This window comes from Larus michahellis, chromosome 10, assembly GCF_964199755.1.
Source record: "Larus michahellis chromosome 10, bLarMic1.1, whole genome shotgun sequence".
Taxonomy (NCBI): Eukaryota; Metazoa; Chordata; class Aves; order Charadriiformes; family Laridae; genus Larus; species Larus michahellis.
In genome coordinates, this window is record NC_133905.1 from 24,570,847 (window position 1) to 24,592,361 (window position 21,515).

Below are 21,515 nucleotides of genomic sequence, written 5' to 3' on the forward strand. Positions count from 1 at the left end.
ATTTATTGCTGATGGAGACTTAGCCGACATGAGCTATTTTCCCTTTCTTTGATATTTTAAACCTAAAAATAAATGTTTTACCTAAGCAAAACCTATTGCTAAACATTAAAACCTAAGAATACACCCTAACAAGGGCAATACCAAATGGAACTGCTTCCCACTCCTGAACCAGAAAGAAAAATACTCCAGGAACGGTTTAAATGCCTTCCTGTACTAGCCAAATCCAGTCTTCCCCCAAACCTGACACAAGAGAGAAGCCAACCACTGCAGCATTTTTTTTTTTAAACAAAGTCCAGGCTGTTCAGGAGGTGAGAGAAAGAAAGCTTCTCAGCAGGGATTTCTACCAGGCAGCACCCACGGGACTGCTCACCTCCACATCCCAAGTCACAGCTGCCGTTGATAGATGCTGACGCCATGGCTGGAGAGCTGATCCATCTGATTGCAAGGGAGACTATGCGGCTCTAAATCACTAAATGACACTCCAAATCAAGTTGAAACCTTAAAGGTATCCAAAACACTAGGAGACCCAGCTCTTCATGCAAAGAGCTGCCTTGCCAATAACAAGCTGGCCTAGATCCAGTCCAAGCCTTTGGGCAGCCTTAAAGCTGAAGCTCCCAAGTCCAGCAGTGTTTTCCAGTCAGTTCAAAATAATCTAACCCTCTTTTTTCAGACTCCAAATAAAGTCTTCAACTGCCCCAGATGAGGTAAGAAGGAGACAAAAAGCTTCAATAGATCAGAGGAAACAAAGCCAGTCCTCCTCTCGACTTTCTCAAGAGCTGTCAGAAGTCCAACTGAGCTGACGAAGACCAAAAAGATTACCTCAAGGCTCAATTCAAAGGTAGCTGACTCCCAGTTAGATTAAAGTGCAAGTACTCTATACTAACAACTAAAGGTTCAGTGGTTTAAATTATACAGTCCAAGTCAGTACCTGAAACAGGACAAGTTTCTGGTTCTCCTGATTCAAAACTGTCAGGCGACTAAGCGCAAAACACGGCCTGCCTAACTGCACAAAAAGCTGAAACAACAGTCATGCGAGCAGCACCTCGCCTCCCAGTAACCTCCTAATTCCATGCCCAGTTGTTTTGGGCAAAATGTAAAAACACTTAAGGTAACTAAGGAGGTTAAAATATTTATTAAAAAACAACACAAAAAGAACAATAATCAGTATACAGCCCCATGCGTGTACCCCTGGTGCCACGAGGTGAAGATATGGTCTTGCCATTAGATCTAGGAGGATTAAAAGCTCCTGACTCTGCATATATGATAAGAGGAGCCCTCCTGCACAAACTGCAGTGCAACAACGGTGCCAGAATCAAGTTGTGTTACGGCTCAAGGCCCCAGAATGTCTTAACACAGTGCCAAGTAAAGCCACTTCAATACGGTGTCTTCATACCCCATTAGGGATTGCAAACCCTATGTTTAGGGGCATGGAAAGAAGCTGAGAGATTTACGAGAATTAGCATGGCTATATCTAGAATTTCCTACAACACCCACTTTTTCCAGTAGAGATCTGTGGTCTTCTGAGGACTTAATTAAATGCCAGTTTATTCAATACAAACAGACAGAACTCCACCACGGCACCAGTTTCCAACTAAAGAAATCTTCTCCTGACATACATGTTACAGATTCCTTAAACGCACTTCTTTCTAGTGTTGCCTTTATTGTTGGTGCCAAGTATGCTGTCTGCCAGCACAGTACTAACTCAGAATTGCAATGGGATGGGGGGGTGGGAAGGGGGTGGGGGGGAGAGAATCCCTAACAATGTTAGCAATTAGGGCTTTCCTGCAGCACCAGTGGAGCACCGGTGAGCAGCTGCAGAAATGCAGAAAATGCTTTTCTTCTCTCAGACTTGATTAGCCATTACAAGATGCCAAGACAATCCCCGCTACCGCGGTGACCCCCTGCAAGACGCTCAGAATTGCTGCAGAGTCGTCAACGGTTTAGAGCACTCCCCGCTGAGTAAGACTATTGCAAAGCTCCTTTTTTTGACCGAACCCCAATCCCCCCACTTTTCAGCATCCAGCATCTCACTTTTCCCACTGCCCTCCTAAGTATATATTTAACCCCCTGAGCCGCTGATCATAAAACATCTTATATTCACCACAAGAACACCAGACACCTTTGGCTGCTGCAATTTTGCCTTGTCTCCCAAGTTCAAAGAAATCTAGTCTTTCTAGATGGACCCATGTTCTTCATAAGCAGAACCGCAAACGGAGCTTCTTCGACTGATTTCCACTGTAATGAACTTGCACCCATCTGACTAAGAGGAAAACGAAGGGAAAAAAATAAAACAGTTTTGCTCCTACTTTTATTTTCCCATTGGAACAGAGGGGTGTAGCACACAGTAAACATTTCTCCCCGTCATTTCCTGCTCTTATTGACCAATGTCCGTCATGCCACCTAAATGATAAAGCCCATTAAATGAGCCTGTCATTAGAGAGTGGAAAAGATAATAGAAAAAGAACTTATAATAGCTTGGGCTTTTTCCTAATGATACTGATGTGCTGAAGAGAATCACTAACTGTTAAGCACCACAGATCCTAAACACTGACATGACTTTATAATCTGTATCCTCAAACACTTTTAAAAACAACCTAAGGATTACCCAACATTTGAACGTGAAAGAGAGAAAACCCATGCCATGACTTGCAGGAAACTCCAAGGTTGGTTCAGAGAGATCTCTGAGCGTACTTATGACCTAAAGCTCAGCAAAATAAATACCAATTTTCTTACAAAGCTGGATATAATTGCAAGGGAATATACTGAATCCCCATGAAATCAGAAGAATCTTTTTCTTCCCTGACAAGACACTGGTAAATATTTTATCTTCTGCTGTACTGGGTCTGCTTAGCATTGTAGGCTGCCTATGGCACTAAAAATCGAGTATCGGTGCTTGTTTTTGAAGTGTCATCCTAAAAGCCATGAAACTCAACATGACTGTGTAGAGACCAGAAAGCATTTCACTGTTTATAACAATCCTGGGTACATGATATAAGACTACGGTGTGCCCTAACTTACAACCATTTTGTTGGTTGTAAGTAAAAACCACTTTTAAGAGTGGGTTAGCCAACCTGAATTCGGAAGATAATATTCCTTTTCTAGTGGCAAACCCATCCAAGGATCTGGCAACATATAATGCAAACTAAAGCTGAACCTTGGCAATAGCCAAGGATCTGCTGTTTGCCTCAACTGGGACGGAGGTATTTCATCATGTGTACAACAGACGATGTTATTTTCAGAAAATCACAGAATGGTTTGGGTTGGAAGGGACCTTAAAGATCACCCAGTGCCACCCCCTGCCCTGGGCACGGACACCTCCCACTAGACCAGGTTGCTCCAAGCCCCGTCCAACCTGGCCTTGAACCCCTCCAGGGATAGGGCAGCCACAGCTTCTCCGGGCACCCTGGGCCAGGGGCTCACCACCCTCAGAGTGAAAAATTTCTTCCTAATATCTCATCTAAACCTCCCCTCTTTCAGTTTGAAGCCATTACCCCTCATCCTATCACTGCATGCCCATGTAAAAAGTCCCTCTCCAGCTTTCTTGTAGACTCCCTTCAGATGCTAGAAAGCTGCTATAGGGTCTCCCTTCTTCAAAGACCTGCTTAAAAAACACACACAACCCCATTCCCCCACTCCCCCGCCTGCAAAACAGTACTTATAACAAAGATTTTGCTGTCTTCCCAGCCAGCAGACCCTCAGCTACCCTGGCCACACCTCAGCCTAGTTTACATGTTCAGCCCCAAAGAGCCAGGTCCTGATACCTACAAGTTGGCTTAGCAGAAGAGAGGTTAAAGAGCACTCCCAAATTTGGAGCCTAGCAAAAGAAAATAATTCAAATTTAAAAACAAATAGTTATTTTTACATGGTCAGTATGACAGAAGTTGAGGGAAGGAAGAAACTGTAAGTGTTTGCATTAACCTTCTGGAAAAGTTACTGTGCCAGGAATGGATTCGGAAGCAGGTCTGCCTGATGGAGCGTGAATCTGCCAGTTCGGACCAAATATTTAGAAGACAATTGTCAGCACTGAAAAACAGCCTGGAAGGAAGGAAGTCATATTCCTGATTGCTCTCAAGAAGGGACTGTGCTGCAATTAATATATTAAAAAAAACCCCAAACTACGAAACAAAATCCAAACCAAAAAACATGCAAGATTTAATTTCAACAGTCAAAAAAACCTGAAAATGCATTTATCTTGATTTTAGCCCTTACATTCGGACCACACAGAACAGATTTAATGAGCGGGCCTGAAGAGAGAGGAGCAACACTGACCCATTTAGACCAGCCCGAAGGACGAGAACAGATACGTCGATATCTTTACTTAATATGCTACATACTTCAGCCAGGGCACAGCACCAAATACTGCCATTATCTAACTTCTGCAAACACTTCTAAGCTCTCTAAAATTCTGCTTGTAGAAATCCACAGCTGAGTCTGTGCCACAAACCCTGCATAAATCAGACTTTATCATGACTGCCATTAAAGAAGTGTAAAAATAACAATGCAGAAAAAATGCAGACTTCCAGTTTTTGTTGTTTTTTTTGTTTAAACAAACTAGCTCAAATCCTGCAATTGTGAGATCCAGCATGGAGCTCTTAAAAATACATTTAACATATTTTAAAAGGAGGGGGAAAAAAAAATATCAGATAGAACAGTTTAATCCAAGCATCAATACCAGCTCTATTGTAGATAGATCTACACTCTCAAGATCTACACACCATTTTGAATACACCACCTGTATGCAGGGAGTGGGGACAAACTCAGAGTCAGCTGAAGCATCAGGTAAACACAGGACAACACCTTTTCATCACTAAAAACAAAACCAATAAAAATCAGAGCCCAAACAAGAAAGTGTAACAATCCACATCCAGTTTCTGCATATTCCTAAGTAAGAAAAATCAAACCTATTTGCTAAATAGGTCGTTTCGATGTGGTGTTAGGGGATATGGTGTAGGGGAGAACTTTCTACAATGGGGTTGATGGTTGGACTCGATGATCGCAAGGGTCTTTTCCAACCTAATGATCCTACGGTTCTATTCTATGATTCTAAATGCAGTCCTTATGAATAAAAATCTTGTGATTTATATTTTCTTTATTCTGGACATAATATAAAGCGTTAATTACACATTCATTCAAGAGACATATTTCCATGAGTCTATTACCCAGCCATAACACCACCTAAAAATACATACAATAAAGACGCAGCATTTTAAGTAGAACTCTGCATATAAATCTAACGGTAACTTGAACATCACCACCAATATTTCCAGTCCAGGTTCCCTTTCGGAAAAGCATTTTTCAAACAGATTCCCTTTCTCTATAGGCATGCGACATGGATGACTGACTCGAGTCCCGTACTGTCTGTCCACTGACATTATAAGACATCCAAGAAGAATCAATACCCATGCAAAGTACTGCCTATCTGGCTGTTCAGACAAGGCTTTATCTTGCTCCATCCTCAGTTAATCACTTTAAGTGTGACCTCCCCTCACTATCTGGCAGCAGAGGTGTCAGGTCAGGGGTAAAAACGTAAAATTCCTTTGGGTCATGTCTTTTCACACCAAAGTTGCTGAAAAACCAAAAACCAGAGCACTCTGCGTACTCTGCTTCTAATTGAAATGAATGACCGTCTTCTCTCTTGCATCATTATGCCAGATTGACAAAATAACGATTTTAAGGTCTGCCATATGCCTTTTCAGCAAGGGGACACCACTACAGTCATCATCATCAACTTAAACCAAACCAAACCAAAAACTTAAACCACCACAGATTTTTGAGTCTTAAAAAAAAAAAAAACTAACTAAATCAAAAGGGAAGTTACAGAATCGAGTTACATTTGAACTGCTCCCCTTTCACAACTGTGCTTCCTTTGAAAATCCCAAACATTTTAAAAAGCAAAACTTCAATTATATACCACAAAAAAGTCTTCTAAGGCCTTCAGTGCAGAGGATAATTTTGCAGTATTTTTACAAAATAAGTCACATGAGGTTCAGACATCTTTAATGCATTTTAAAAGGTAGATCAATATGAGATATCAATTTACTAATCAAATGGGTATTGGATAAAGCCTCATCTTGTTTCCCTCACTACAGAGTGAAATTTAAAAAGCCCATGTTCAGTGCGAAGCGCCTCCTCGGTAGGGCGCCTGGGGGATTCTCCGTAGGATGCACGGTTCTAGGGAATGACAACGATGACCAATTTCATTATTTATCATATCACCACACCCAGAATTCTGCAAGCTACACCCAGAGTTGACACGCTCAAAAGTCTGATTTAATATATAAGATCATTTTTTTCCATTGCAAGATATCAGAACATGAATTCTCGGCGGGGGGTGGGGAAGAGGAGGGGCCAGACGGAATGGGACGGGACACAGACGGACACCAAAAAAAAAAAACCACCAGGGAAGCAGCAGCACCATTCTGCAGCTATCAAAACTGCATGCACGTGATTCATCTAAACCCCAAGGTTCTGGATTTAAAACCAAAAGTTTCAGAGGGCTGAAAGCACAAAGGTGCGTTTTTGCAATCTGGCCACCAGAAGGATCCGAAGATCAATGCTAAGATAGCCTACAACTGTAGCAACCTGGGGTTTATTAATTTTTGTGACAGACTCTCTGCCAAGCAGATGCCACAACAGAAGCGTATCTCGAAAGACATGTCGATAGGAGTATCCTGAAGGTACCACAGAACTGCAAGACATCAGGAGAGGTGAGAGACCAACAACAGCGAGAAATGGAAAAAGCACGTGGGAAGCTGATGCTGAGCTTCACTGGTAGCACATGAGGGCCCCTCAATAGTCCTGGGGTGGGACAAAGAGGTGACCTGGGTTCAAGAGGAGTTTTAGGTTCATCCAATGAAGCTGACGGAATAAATCAGGAAACAGGAGCCAGGATAATCTAATGAGTTTGGCAGATTTGGATTATACTCTTAGAGGCTGATACCTGTGGGGTTGGAAGACCCAAGCAAGGCAGGTGCAAAAACAGATGTAGCAGAAATCCAATAGCCAAGTTTAAAGCCCGTGCTCTCAAGGTTTAAGATTTTTAAGCACATTTTACCAAGCCATTCCCAAATTACAGGCACCACCTATGGCTCCTGGGTTTCCGACCCTCCATCGAACAGAAAACAAAACACCCCGCTATGGAGGCTCCGCTGCCATAGCTAATCCTTAAGCATGATCCCACTCGATTTTCAATGGTGGTTTTGTTTGAAATCTAACTGAACAAGGAGGACGGAGAGAAAAGGGAGCACCAAAACGGTGCGTGCTCTGCTCCAGCTGGAACCGACTTATCTGCAGCTTTCTCACCGCTTTGGGACAGCCAGCTTAAATTCAAAATGCAACACTTTGCCTGTGCACACAGCAACAGGGCTGAACATCCCCCACCTCCCTGAGTTTATTGTCAAAATACAATGTTTTAACACTTTGAACATACAAGTGGAACAGTGGCACCACCCTGTACTACTATCTCAACAAGGAGAAATGAACTTTTTTTTTTTTTTTTAAATATGTACCTTAAATCCACTACCATCCATAAGAAAATTTCTATTTCAGTGGAGGCCATGAGTTTGGCGCGTTTATGAACCCTCCTGCTTTACGACACAATCCAATTTTTAAACAACTGGGTGTGGGGGGAAGGAAAAAACAAAACAAAACAAAAAAACCCAAACCAATTCTTGATGCCAGCTATTCCATAACTGTTTGCTACGAAGTTTTTCAAGGGTGAAGCAGCAGCTGCTGGGAGCAGAGCTTGAACCCTGGAATAGATGGACGATTAACACAACAGTTCCTTCAGTCTCAAAATTCACTCCCACAGTTTCTTTGTCCTAACAAGAGGATTAGCAATTTTTAAAACAACTTTTCGTACTTGCGCTGTCTGGGAAATAAAACAAAAAAAAAATTAGACCATCCTTTCAAATGAATAAGCAAAGCATCTGTTCTCTATTCCAAGTGAAGCAACTTTTTCAACTGCACAACCATTAAAATCAAGCAGCCGTAACCCAAACCGGCGACCCAATTCCAACAACACCAGACAGTATGGATGAGACAGGCTTTTTTTACTACTTTTATTATTTTATTGTTTTGAGGAAATCTTACTCTCTCCTAGCTGTGAACACTTGTGAACACTCCATTAGTAAACTAGGAATGGCAAGGCAAGACATGTATTATTTGCTTAAATTGAAAAAAAAATTTAAGAAATTAATTTCTGAACTGCATAATAATGAGGGGGGGACTGTTCCCCCCAACTTTGATATTTGGCTCTGCATTTTTACAGCCGAGAAACGGGCTGTGAGAATTTCAACAGCAATTAGTAAAACAGGTCCAGGAGGGCTCAGCAGGCAGCACTGTTTGTTCCTCCCTGGGAAACTTCCCTGCGAGCGAACGGCCCCCGCCGCCAGCCGGTGGGAGCGATGCACAGAGGTGGCACACCTGGCTCCAACAGGAAATTGGAACGGCTGAGATTTTTCTCCTGGCAAAATTCATCCACCCCCAATCCAGGGCTTTGCAGATAGATATTCAACAAACAGGGGGAAAAAAAAATTAAACAGAAAAACCATACACGCTAGTTCAATGCAAACCGTAACAGTTCCAACATGCAGCTATATGCTGTTGCAGCCTGGGGGCTAGACCTTTAATCGGCGTAAGTTATTGTAGATTCAGCCACGGCTCCAGTAGAACCGTGTCAACCAACAGTACACATTTATCTGCAGGGGCACAACCCCTTTTTCTGACAAATTTAAGAGGGAATACAATAGACAGCTTGTGCTGGCTTCATTCGTTCAGCTCTCCTATGCCAGCGCGTGCTCCACTGTGCTGCCGGCAGCTTGCCGTCAGCAACACTGCAGCAGCAGCAGCCCAAGGGCCAGACGACTACGGTGGGGCTCCAAACATAGCCCCAAGCAGTGCATCAGAGACAGGCTGCGGGGAGGAAGCTACATCAGCTTTCAGCCTCTGCTGAGAACCCTCATGAGAAACCTGCCTGTTTCTCCCACAAAGGGAGTGAAAACCGAGTTCCCTCTCATCCTCTTTCTTTCCCAGCAGCGGTGCTGCCAGCACAGGGCATGCTGTTGGATGACAATGGTAAAATGTAGAAAACTAAAACACAGGAGGCTGAGACCTGGTGGTATTTTCATCCATTGGTTTTGGGGGAGATCACTCCCTCCTTTGCCTAATTTATTCAGCTCTCTGTTGTTCTGTACCCTGGAGAACCTTTCCTTTATTTCTGCAGCATCCACAGGTTGTTTTCAATCGATGTTTTGTACAGGTTTCCTCTTCTACAAATTTCAGATTTCTTAAGTAATTTTGACTTTAGAACTCTTTCTTCAAAATCTCTTCCTATGCCCCTTTCAATATTTTTTGCATTGTACTCGCTGCTTTTTCCTTCTTTTCCATCTCAGTCTTTTTTCTGCTACTGCATTCATTTCAGTTTTTACACAAACGTTTTTATTCAGCATTTTGAAGGCATGGGTGAAGTTCAGATCACAAGCACCCATCAGATACATAGGGCAAGTGGCAGGAAATACGACATCTCTGCAAATCTCATTCTGGAATACGACAATGATCGTGGAGTGACAACCAAAATAAACTGAACAGGTGATTCCTTCCTAACATGGTAAAACCGTATCTGGAGACTTCTTCAGCCTCCCTTTCCCCACTCCTTCCCCAGCCCCAATGTTTGGTACAGTAACTTTCCCCCTGTTCCAACCTCAAAGCCCAAAACGATTGCTGAAGTAGCAAGAATCTCATGAATGTAAATATTTGCTCAGAGTTAAGTTACCTAGAAAGAATTTTTGCTCAGAGCCTGCAAGCTCAAAAAGAAAGAATAAAAAGAGGCCAAGAGTTTAAGAAAACTAGAGCCCAGTGTTAAATTCCTTCATTATAGTCAGACACCTGCCTGCTTTTCAGAAGTCTAAAATAAACAGGAGAAACCTCTGACATCCAAGCAATATTTAGATGCCTTCCTGCTTTCCAAAAAACCAATGAGACTACAAGGCTCTTTGGACTTTTAGAAATCAGATTCTTTAATTATGAAGGCTGGTAGGCTCCAAAAATCTCCATCCAGATTGCCAGGACGATGTGTACAAACGTGTATGCTGCATGCATACACTGTACCCAAATGCTCCCTCCAAAGGATGGTGGTTGGGCTTCCAATAAGAGGCTGACATCTAACCAAAGTGTCACTGTTTTAGCCTTCCACATTAATTAACCAGCTCAACGAGCACCATAATTTAACAGCAGAGGTAGCTACACTTAAAGCAGTGACTGTATACTTCAGCAACAGAATATTCAAAATGCTTGAAGTGAGAAAAATGGCAAATATAATGCAAAATTGATTCATTCATCAGTCCAGCATAAAAATATTCTCTCCTTGAATATTAAGCCAAAGAATTTCTAAGAAGCAGCATCAAATCAATCTCTGAAGAAACTCAAGAACTAGAACTAGCTTTCAAAAGGAGATGCTTCATCCCTTTAAAATATAATTTCAGGAATATAATTATTCATGGCCGTACTGAAATTCTTGAGGACCTACCATGTTTAGCAGTTCCTCGCCTCTCACAGCAGTTGCCAGTCATCTGCTCCATCCCTCTCTGTTAATGCACTGAAGATTCTGTCATCCCGAGATGCCTTTTCCTACTACTAACAACAAATTTGAAGACCATGAATTGTACATTACTCTGTTCACTGCCTGATGACAGCTTCTTACCCAACATCAAGAACTTGCTTCAGAACACCAATCAGTACTTCCAACACATTTAAACATACATAAAAGCCTGCGCAATTAAAAAACTTAGAAATGGTTATTCTTGCTTTTAATAAAACTGAGCTCCCCAGAAAGCCACCAGCATTTAAGAAAGACACAAAAGTTGGTAACACTTGACAGAATTCTTCAAGATAAAAAAGCTCCTTCTCCAGGCCATTACTGCCCAACACAAGTAGAGTGGGACCCACAAAGGTCCATCTGAACAGCCTCTTGGGGATGTCATGCAACAGTAAGCCTGGCCTTCCCAGTCTCACCACCAATGCACATTACATCATTTAGGCAGTTCCAAGTGTCTTAATGCAGGAGAAAAATGCCATTTTAGCACTGCTGCAACTTTTTTATGCTGACAGTTGACTGTCAAAGAGCCATGGGGTTCTAGAGTTCATAACCAAAACACCAATCCTACTAAGAGGGAGAAAAGTATCCTGACGATATCTGAAGGGTTATTCAGACAGCCCAGCTCCGAGGTAGGAACCTCAACCCTCTGTTAATGGAGCTTCTGGAGGTGATGAGTTGATGATATCATCTCTCTGAGCCCCTCAAAGACCCCGCAGGGAATCCTGCATGAGACAACTAAGGTTATGCTCTGTAAACCACCTCCTCTCCCCAACCTTCCTGCCTGGTTCCCCACCCAGCCCTCCCACAGCAACTGAATCACCGGCTTTCTGTCCCACACCAGGGTCTTAAGCCTGGTCAAATAATAAGAAAAATGCAACCCAGAAAACAAGGAAGCGGGTAATACCGATAAACTCTGAAATACAATTGCGTTTCACAGAAAGACCAAAATAGCAACAGAAGTCAGTGACGCCAGAAGAAAAAGCAGCAAGAACAGCATTTTGAAAGGTAGCTGCCAGGGACCACAAAAGCAACGTGCTTTAAATAAATGCCATTTAAATTCAGCAACTTAACCCCGAGAAGCCAGGTGATATGGTGACTACTGCCAGAAAAAGCAATGGCCATACCAACGAGGGAACGGAGATGAACATCAGGCTGTTTTTTCCATTTAGCACTGCAGGAGAGGACACCATGCATTGCATTTCTTCTCTGCACTGGCTGGTACAGCATTCGCCCAGTACCAAGGTAAAGCAAACACGCAGTACTTCAGCACCAGAAACTCCTCATGACAGCCAGTACAGATAAAGTGAAAAGCCACGAACTGTGAAATAGAATTCAAAGACCCATAACCTTTTAAGACATTGCAAAGTGTAAAATGCAAATACAGTTACACTAAACCTCACTTTTAAGAGATGGCTGGGGAATGGGGGGGGGTGTAGAGGGAGGGGCAAAAAGTTTCAGTGGAAGCACTTTCCAGTGTACCTCCACTATTGTTCCACCAACAAAGGCCTTCTCAAGTTTCACTACTCATAACCTCCAAACCAGCCAGAATTTCATGTCGTGACTGACGGCCTCCAATTACCGTACGCTCCAGAGAATGCAACACTGATCTGCAAACATCTATTCCCAATTTCATGGTGGATTTTCACGGTGGAGGGCCAGGGTCCTGTGTTCGGGGGAACTGGGCTCGGTGCTCAGCGGGAAGTTTGAAGGGGTTGGCAGAGGACAAGAAAATGAGAGACCTGAGAGCTGGTGGTGGGTAAGCAGTGCGGCTTGACAGCTGCCACTTCATGGAAAGAACTGGCTGAGGAGTTCAGCAATACTTCGTAATTTCTCTCTCTCACTCACTTGTACCTTAGTCCACCTTGTCTCAGGCTATCTCAAATTCTCTGTTTCCACATCTGAAAAATATATGAAGTTATTTTTTTTACTTAAAATGAACTTTCAACTAGTTCAGAGAATTTGGAACGAGAGACATATTTTGCAAACAGTGTCAATATTCATCATTATACAAGAATCGTAAACCAAGGTCTCTCAAGTGAAACATTCACTTTCACATTAAAATTTGATAACGCCAACAACAATGAACACCGCGGTAGTTATTACTACTTTTAATCTGCCACACTATTTACACCATTCAGACAAGTTAACATCTACACAATCAATAGCTCAAATCTCTAACACGGTATCTGTATCCAGTCCTGGGAGCTAGAGATATTTATTACTTAGGTTTTACCAGACACGTCTTTCAAATAGTTTCGAATTCTTAGAGTTTTCAGTATATAGTAAATTAAAAATATTTTAAATGTTTATAAAAAAGCTCGAAGAAGAACGTGAATCTTACTCAAGAGCATTTTATAAGGTTATAGCTTTAGTAGAAACTGGTGCACAGTCAGAGAGGAAACAAAGCATTAATTACATCACTGTTGCATTTATACTCTCTGCCCTTTCAATTCTCTTATAGGCCACTCGGTCACACTCACAAACCAAACAGGACCATTTGCACCAATATTACTGATGTCAAATAATCTTAACAAGATCCCTAAAATAAAAGAAGGTACCAACAATTTGAAAAAAACATACATTCATTGTTACTGAGCTGGGCAGGTAGACAAGCTTCAGTCAGGAACATCCAGTGTCCGTTCAGCTGGACACTTTACGGACACACACAGAAGACAAAACTGTTCCCAAAGACCTCCTACAGAAGTTAGTTGTTCATTTTTCATTGAAAACCAGTAGGAAACACAGGGATTTTAGACAGCATTTCAGAGGACGGTAGTCCCCAAATCACCTCATCTCACACAGCTTGTTTGAGAAGAGGGCTTCCCCAAAACCAAACACATAGCAACCTGATCAGGGAGCTCACAGTATAAAATCCTTGGGATGCTTTGGAAAACCCAGCCACAAAGCCTGTCTTGAAAACACTGCAATGCAAACAACGCACCAGTGAAAAACCATCACCTTGGATTCTGACTTCCCAAGTCCTTCCCTCACAGTGTCCCGGGATTTTGACAACCTGCTTCCACTGCTACTGACCTAAGATGGTCTTCCTCATTCTGGGTCATGCTATTGGAAGCTCATCCCACACAAGAAGCCATGAGGACCATCACCACTCTATTTTGATTCCACCATTTTTATTGGTTTGAACATAACATCCTCTCTTGCATCTCTGAGACAGTTCAAGACCAAAGAAGCTCTGAAGTCCCAACCTCCTCACACATAATCACCTCAGTCGACGTCTGGAGTTTGGGGGACAACCACAAGAACTGTGTGGGTCGATATTTCCCATGGCATTCCTAGACGACACTGGATTTCCTTAAGGAAAGGGCAACCTAGTACCAACCCCCCGTACTTCTTCCCTGTCTCTGTGGAAGGCACCTGACAGGGCTTCATCTGCACATTTGGAAAGAGGCAAACCTCCTCTGTGAAGAAAGAGTCCTGGCTTCACTTTCAGCAAGGAGCTGCACTAAAGGGGACTGGACAATGGCAATGTCAGCTCTACTCAAGAATAATTTGAGCGAGGACTACACATGCACGGCACATTTGATCCAAGTCATAAGAGCAAGCAAGCTCAGCCTCTACGGACTTCCATGAGATCACCACACTCCAGGTGCTGTAACTTGGTAAAGAGAAATAACTCACTAGAGACAACCACAGTCAACAAAACTACATATTCACACGTACAGTGGGATACGTATAGCACCTATCTACAAGTGTCTACTGTGAGAGCCCCAGCTCCTTCTATAGCTAATGGAGAGTGAGGCTGCTGACACAGGTATTCCAGCTCCTGCAGGCCTGATTCCATGCGGGAGGCCCTGTCTCCAATCGTAACATACCAAAGATTGGTACCCAAGTAGTTCAGGAGGTGCCAGAAGTCAGACTGCCTGCATATCCCTGGATCCAGGGCAGATGGGGAACCTCAGCAGGTCTGCAACTCACCATCATCTTCCTTGGGTTGATCCAGCCTTTACCTACCCAAGAAGTAGGGCAGAGGACTTCCATTTTTAAAAAAAAGCAGAAATTCCTTTAAACTCAATTTCATTTTTATAATTTTTCTCTAGCTTTATTACGGTAAGGAGACGTACAATAAAAAGAACCGGGTCATAAATGAGCTAAATCAGGAACAACACCAGCTTGCTTATTTCAGGGTATGATTTTATAAACACAGCTCCACTAGTTTGAGTATGAACTGTGTAACTAAAACACCCTAATAGCATTGTGAAAACTAGATACCTGTTAAAAATAAACTTCTTGTAAAGAATGCAAGAATACTTTTATCAATGTATTTATCACCATACATAACTTTACATTCTGCCTACTTCTCTGCTTGCACAACAAAACCAATTCTGGTCATTAACAATTGCCAATAGTCTCTTTGGTGCTGCTGCATATCAGGCACTGCAAGAAGTGGTTAGTCCCAGGTTCTTTTAAATTGTAGAGCCATTTTCCTTTGTGTTAAAATTCCCTAAAGCTTGCAAGGGAACTAAGGTAGCGTATATCCCTTTAACATAGTTTAACTACTCTTAATACTCAGAATGGAAAATGTGACTTAGGTACTGAGGTTTAACAAACAGCTACGATGTATGCAGCCAATTTTCTAAACATGAATCTCATAAGGTTTTTTAGGGCTTTTCCCCCCGCCCTTTCTTTTTTTGCATGAGAATGTATGGCTTGCAAGAAACAGCCAGCTAAATGCAACAGACCATTATGGCTCAGAGGTTTCCAATTTGCAACTAGAAACGGTTTACATTATAAGTACTAACAGCTCCAAAAGGTATTTAAAAAGGAGAGAGTGGAGAAAAACTTGGCATTTCATAAGTGCCTAAATATGGACTGGCAGGAAATAAATTTGATCTATGCAGTTAATAATAGTCTTACCAAAATAAGTGTTTAACAGAACTGGTTTTATGTGGTTTTAGGAGAACTAAAAATATATTTACACAGCTTAGTACTGTATTTACTCAAAGGCGCAGCCTCTGAGCATTGTCAGCCGGGCGGCCGGGCCGGGGCTCCCCGCAGTGCCCGCAGACACCCCCCGCGCCTGCCCGGGCACCCGGCGCTGCCCCCCGCGCCGGCGGCAGCCCCGGGCAGCGCCACCCCGGCGGCGGAGCTCGGGCCTAGAGCGGGCTGGCTGGGACACCGCTGACAATGGGTTTGCCTTAGAAACGCGCCAGCCCGCTCACGGGGGGAGGGGGGGAGGAAAAAAAAATAAAAATTAAAAAAAGAAGTTAAGCCGTCACCCCGGATCTGCTCAGGCTGCTCCGCTCCGGGCCGGGCTCCCACCCCCGCCTGACCCCCGGGCGCCGCCGCCCGGGGCTGCCCGCGGAGGGGCGGGCAGAGGAGGGCCCTGCCGCCGGCACCGCGCTGCCCCTCCGGCCCCTGCCGCCGGCACCGCGCTGCCCCTCCGGCCCCTCTCACACCTGGAGCTGGGCCGGACCGGGACCGGCCTCCCCCCGCTCCCGCCGGAGAGACCCCGCGCCCCCCGCCCAGCCCGGGCTCCCCGCGGCCCCTGGCCGCCCCGGCCTCCGCTGAGGAGGAAACTTGGCGGGCGAGCGCGGAGCTCGCACAGAAGTCTCTCCCCAGGGGCGGGGGGCGGCTGCGGTGCCGCCGCCGCCGGGGCAGCTCCCCGGGCGGGCAGCGGGGCCCGGCCCAGCCTCCGGCGCGGCGCGGGGGGCGCAGCCTTACCCTCCGGCTCCATCTGCTCCCGCCGCCGCGCTCCGGCGCTCCCCGAGCTGCTGCGAGCTGGGCCGGGCTGAGCGGTTACAAAGGCGGCCGCTGAGCGATGGGGGTGGGTTTCCTCTCCCTCCCCCTGCAGCTGCATCGCGCCGTGAGGCGCCGCCAGCGGGACGAGGCGCCCCCAAAGGCGGCGGAGGCGGGAGGGGCTCCCGCCGCCGCTCGGCCCCGCGCCGCCCGCCCCGGCTCGGCACGGCCCGGCCCGGCCCAGGCGGCCCGCGGGACGGACCCGCCGGCTGCCGGTGGACCAGATGCTGCTCCCGGCCTGGGGGAGGAGAGCGCCCGGCCGGCCTAGCACTTCGGTAGGGGCGGGGGCCCCACTGCAGGCCGCTGCGGCGGGAGGGGAAGACCCCCCCCGCCCCGTTCCCTGCCCCCGTCCCGCCGAGCGGCTGAGGGGAGGGGAACGGCCAGCGCTTGCGTCCCCCGGGCCGCCCGCTCCCCTCACGGGACGCGCCGCCAGAGGGAGGGGGGCGCAAGCCCCCAGGGCCGGCTCTGCCCGTCTCCCCGGTCCAGAAGCGGGAGGCGTCTGCAGGGCAAAGCCCAAATTCACGTCAAAAGCGACAGAAAGGGCGGCTTCGCTGGGCGACGGGCTCCCGCGCCAGCTGTCGCCCTCGGAGCGAAACGCTCCTGCTGCAGCTGCCGGGGGCGGCCGTGGGGCATGTGGCGAGGCCCAGCCGCGCCCCCGGGGCCACGGTGGCTGCCCGCACCGGCGTCCTCTCCGCCAGGTAGTGTGGGAGGGCGATCCAGCTGCGAGCCCTGTTGTTTAGTCCCCTCAGACGACCGACCGCGTCCCACCTCCCAGAAACCCACCCCGAGCCCTGAGGTCTTTCGGGGCTTGCGGAAAAGTCGGGCGAAGGGGTGTCCCCGGGGCGCCTGGGACAGGGCGCGGCCGGAGCCACCGCAGCCGAGCCCGGGGGCGATGTGCTCCTTCCTTCACCGTACCTGTGACACGGCGCCCGTGAAGCGCCCCTGCGGCAGAGGGTGTGCTGCAGCCGGGGGGAAACCCTGCCCTTGAGGTGAGGTGGGTGGCAAAAGGAGAGCCTTCTGGGAGCGGGGAGCGGCTCCTCGTTGGGGGGAGCCGGTCACACCGGGCACAACAAACGTCTTCGACTTCAAAACGTGTATCAAGTAATCTATCTCTGAAAGAATAAAACTGTGTAAAACTGTCTTCACAAAGGTATTTACCTTCAGGGAAAAATGCAAAACAGTAAATTCAAAAGTTAACTACATGGAGCTTTCGTCTATCTTTTATTACCCGGTAATCAGTCATTGCTCCGTACCTTTCCCCTGAAACGTCCGGCTTTGATGTAGGCCCTGTTATGGGAACACACGTTGGGGTAACTTCAATAGCGTGGTGGAATGGAAGAATATTTCTCGTAATTAAATTCATAAAATGGATTTCCTTGGACTAATTATTACAGGATAAAAAGAGTAGCCGTTCTACAGTAACTCTATGAATAGGGTCTAGTTAAACCAGAGTAAGAAAGTACGTTTATCAGTAATGAACCAACCTGGATTTCTTGATGTTACTTTTGAAATCCTACCTCAAAGCATTAATATACGTATACAAATTTAACATACAACTAAACCATTTCGGAGATGGGACACCCCACATTTATTGCGGTACGACACGGTTATAGCTCCCGGAGATTAGCCCCGTCCTTTGGGACGAGGCAGATCATTTCTAACGCGCTTTCACCAGGCAGATCTGAGCTTACCAACTATTGCTACATGGCTATCAGGTACAACGGGTGTCCAGCAGCAGACACAAACTCGAAAATTGTTGAAAATTATCCAGGTTTTTTTGCTCTCAAGAAAGCAAGGTCTCTGCTCTGAACTATAAAGCTGGGACAAATAACTGTTTGTTTTAAGCAGCTAAGCATATCTGATACCGCACCAGAACACCAAATAACCAGCGCTCTTTGAAAGGATCGTTTTATTGCCTGTCCAGTTCTTTCCCCACCCGAGCCCGCATTTTGGTTTGATTTGGCGGTTGGTTTGTTCGTTTGTTTGTTTGTTTCCCTAGAGAATTAGAGCATTTTTAATTGTAGATGCTCCCAACTCATACAGTCCGGGCATTTGCAGAATTTAATTTGCATCTCTGACCAGACCCAGTTATATTCAAGAGTAATTCTGGAGGACTTTACAATTTAAGCAAACATTAAATTGCAGCCATTACTTTTGGCCAGCTAAGACTGTAACAAAGGGCCAGTATAAGTTTCTTCACATCTAAGAATAAGCCATTTCTTCAACCAAGGTAAGTAAATTTGGAGTCGGAGAGCAGTTTCGGTAGATAAGCAACAAAGAAAAGAAGGGCTCTTTTTTCCAACTCTGCTAGGGAGCTGAAGGAATGACAGCTGCCGAGAAGGTCGCCTGACGCTACCAGCAAAAAAGCAGAACAGTGCAGAGCTGGTTCTAGAACAGGAAGGTGTTTGCAGGGACACTTCCTCTGAATATTGCAATTCTTTTCCCCCTGAATGGAGAGGCATCCAATCCTTTAAAAGCGTAGGGAACGAAAGCCGGGATTGTGCTTTGTGGCACAGTTTACGACTCCTGAGGCAAAGCACAGGACTCAGCCTTTTATTGCGTTGCAGGCTGTAGAGCCACATCCAACTCCGTTAGGTCCTTTCCTCCTAACCTGCCTGTCTCAGGCACCCAAGCTCTTCCCCTTCAGTGAAGGAAGTCGTAATAGGAATAAGGTCGCCTTGTTAACATTTCCGTCACTTCTGCCCTTCTCAGCCTTAACCTCAAAGAAGTCAAAGCTTCTGCTGAGGAGAACAGAAAGCGATTGGCGATCATCTCCTGCATTGAACTGGACCTTGCTGAGCACCTTAAGGTCTTGGGTTTATTAAACCTTATTTGCAAATGCAAATTGCACTTTGTACCCAGTGCAATGTACTTCTTTCTTTTAAGCTTTGAAGCATCGGGCAATGACCGTTGAATATGGTCTTTATCGTGGGATATTTTTTATTGTTTTCAAACCCTTGATGTCTACTGCGCTTGTATGCAAGGGTAAGAGAAGAGGGTCAATAAACGCAGTGTACGCAGTTAGTGAAGTTCACACAAATACTCATTCTTTCTCCTCCCCAAAAGAAAAAAGTTGCCTGTCATATCATATTAAAATTCCTTTACATGAAGAGCTCCCTCAACACAAATTAATTCTCCCTCATGGTAGGCTTTGCAGTTAAATGAGGATTACCAGCGCATGTCCAGGAAAGATAAATCTAAAGAGGGTAAAAATAACCTCTTATACATTTAATGAGACATTGGAGACCAAGAAGCTAAGACTTGGCAAATACAGGGGTTTTGTCTGACGTGCTTTTCATGTAAGAGATGCATGTTGTGTTCTTCCGGATGATGTAATCCTTGGGGTGACCCTCATGTGCTTTTGCCATCATATGACACGCTACTGAATATACAAAGTTCCTTTGTGTACAGAGTCCTTATTTATAACTCTCAGAATTTTGATCAGAGCTTCTTTTCCCTTTCTGGAGAGACTACTTTGCTTTTGAAGATGACGATTTGAAGGTTACGGTAACGTGCCTTTTGAGTATTTACGCAATCTCATTTTCATGAATTTGAAACCGAGCCTTTCCAATTGCAGAGAAAGAAGTACTGCTTTATTTTGCATTCACAATGAGATTAAACTAGCAATTGCAATAAAAAGAATAAAATCTACAGCAGCACTGAGACGGATTCTGTGTGGTTCACTTTAAATTTGCAAAAAAAAAAAAAATAAGTAGAAAAAATGATTCATCAAAGGTAGCTTGCAAGGGGAAATATTTTTAAGCTGAAACCCTACGGACGTAGGGTTTGGGTTTTTTTAATGATACCTTAGGCAAAAGCAAGTTGCCATATTCACCAACACCAGTTCCCAGAGCAGCCAGGAATCCAGGGGAAAAAAAAAAACAACAGAAAAACAGAGACAAAAATAAGGAACTGCAGAAAAAAGTACAGCAGTCCTCCATTCAGGGCACAAGTCCCATCAGCAGGTTTTCTATCTGGCATAAGATTTTTATCGCAGAGTGGAATACTCTGTGTTTTATCCCCGCTTCGTAATGGAGTTCAACTTAAATTAGGGCTTGTATTCTGAATCAATGCTAACGCTCCGTAACACCGAGGCATTGCATATCTCGGACTTTCTAATCTCGCTGGTATTCTTTATACACCGGCTTAGCATTTTTTAATATGAATTGATTCAGATCCTCTTAAGATAATATACATCAGAGTTGTTATCTGGACTCCCTGAAAGCAGAAGTTGGTTCCTATCACAGATGACGGATGAACAGAGTGTGTCACCTCGTTCCAGAGCCTGATCTTCACAACAAAAAATCTTCTTCTTAGAGTCCCCAAGGAGGGCAACGGAGCCATTCTTCATCTTCTAAATGCTGGGCTGGGGAAAACAATAATCCTGCTGCCCTTCCTTGACAAATAACAATGAGCTACGAGGGTGGTGGATCCACATGCCTTCCTCTGTGCCCCTGGCGTAAAAAGGGGGCAGTACCCTAGATTGTTAGGGCACTCCTAATATCCTGACCAGAAAAGCTACACTTAATCTGTGCCCGTCTGCACCCACGGGAGAGGATGATGAGAACGAGGAGGTGTTACCGACCTCTTTAGCTGAAAGTCAACATGTGTGGCAGCCAGCAGACTCTTGATCTCTCAGTGAGTGCGTCTCTGTTTGCTAGCCGCAACCAGAATGCCGAGGCTAAACTTAGGACAGAACACAGTAGCGTTACAGAAACCTCTGTGCATATATTAGATTCTGTTTACTGTGGGTTTGCATTTATATTTTTAGGTTACTGAAAGCTGTAGACCTGTCAGACATGTACATTCGTCTGCAGAATTGGGGATGAACTCAGTGACCCAGAAGGTGCTTTCAACTCCCACGTTCATAATTTATTTTGTATCACATTATGAAGTAATTGAGGAGTTACAGCTTGTCACCATTCGATTAAACATTTCCAAACAATACTGACTTTCATACTACCCTCAAAACCAAGATTTGCTTTGTGAATTGAGTCATCTGACGTGGCGCGGATGCATTGAAGGCGATACTTTTCAAAAGTCAATGTCTTTCAGAAACATAAGCTCCATTATGCAAAAGGAAAAGGACAGAGGTACCTAAATGCTCTTAGTGTTGAGCAGGATTTAGGTTACGCCTTTTCACAAATTATTAGTTGCATATTTA

General features: G+C 45.1%; 1 protein-coding gene across 2 annotated transcripts in view; it reads right to left on the reverse strand.

Annotated features, from left to right (window-relative positions):
- FGD3 (FYVE, RhoGEF and PH domain containing 3) overlaps positions 1 to 16,673 on the reverse strand; it is a 113,913-nt gene extending 97,240 nt beyond the window's left edge. Inside the window, exon 1 of one of the 2 annotated variants that reach the window (XM_074602607.1) lies at positions 16,277 to 16,673. In XM_074602607.1, coding sequence (XP_074458708.1) covers positions 16,277 to 16,412 — 136 coding nt within the window. In that variant the 5' untranslated portion in view covers positions 16,413 to 16,673. The remainder of the gene's footprint in view (positions 1 to 16,276) is intronic. The other variant, XM_074602605.1, reaches the window with a different exon arrangement.
- Between the last annotated feature and the right edge of the window lie 4,842 nt (positions 16,674 to 21,515).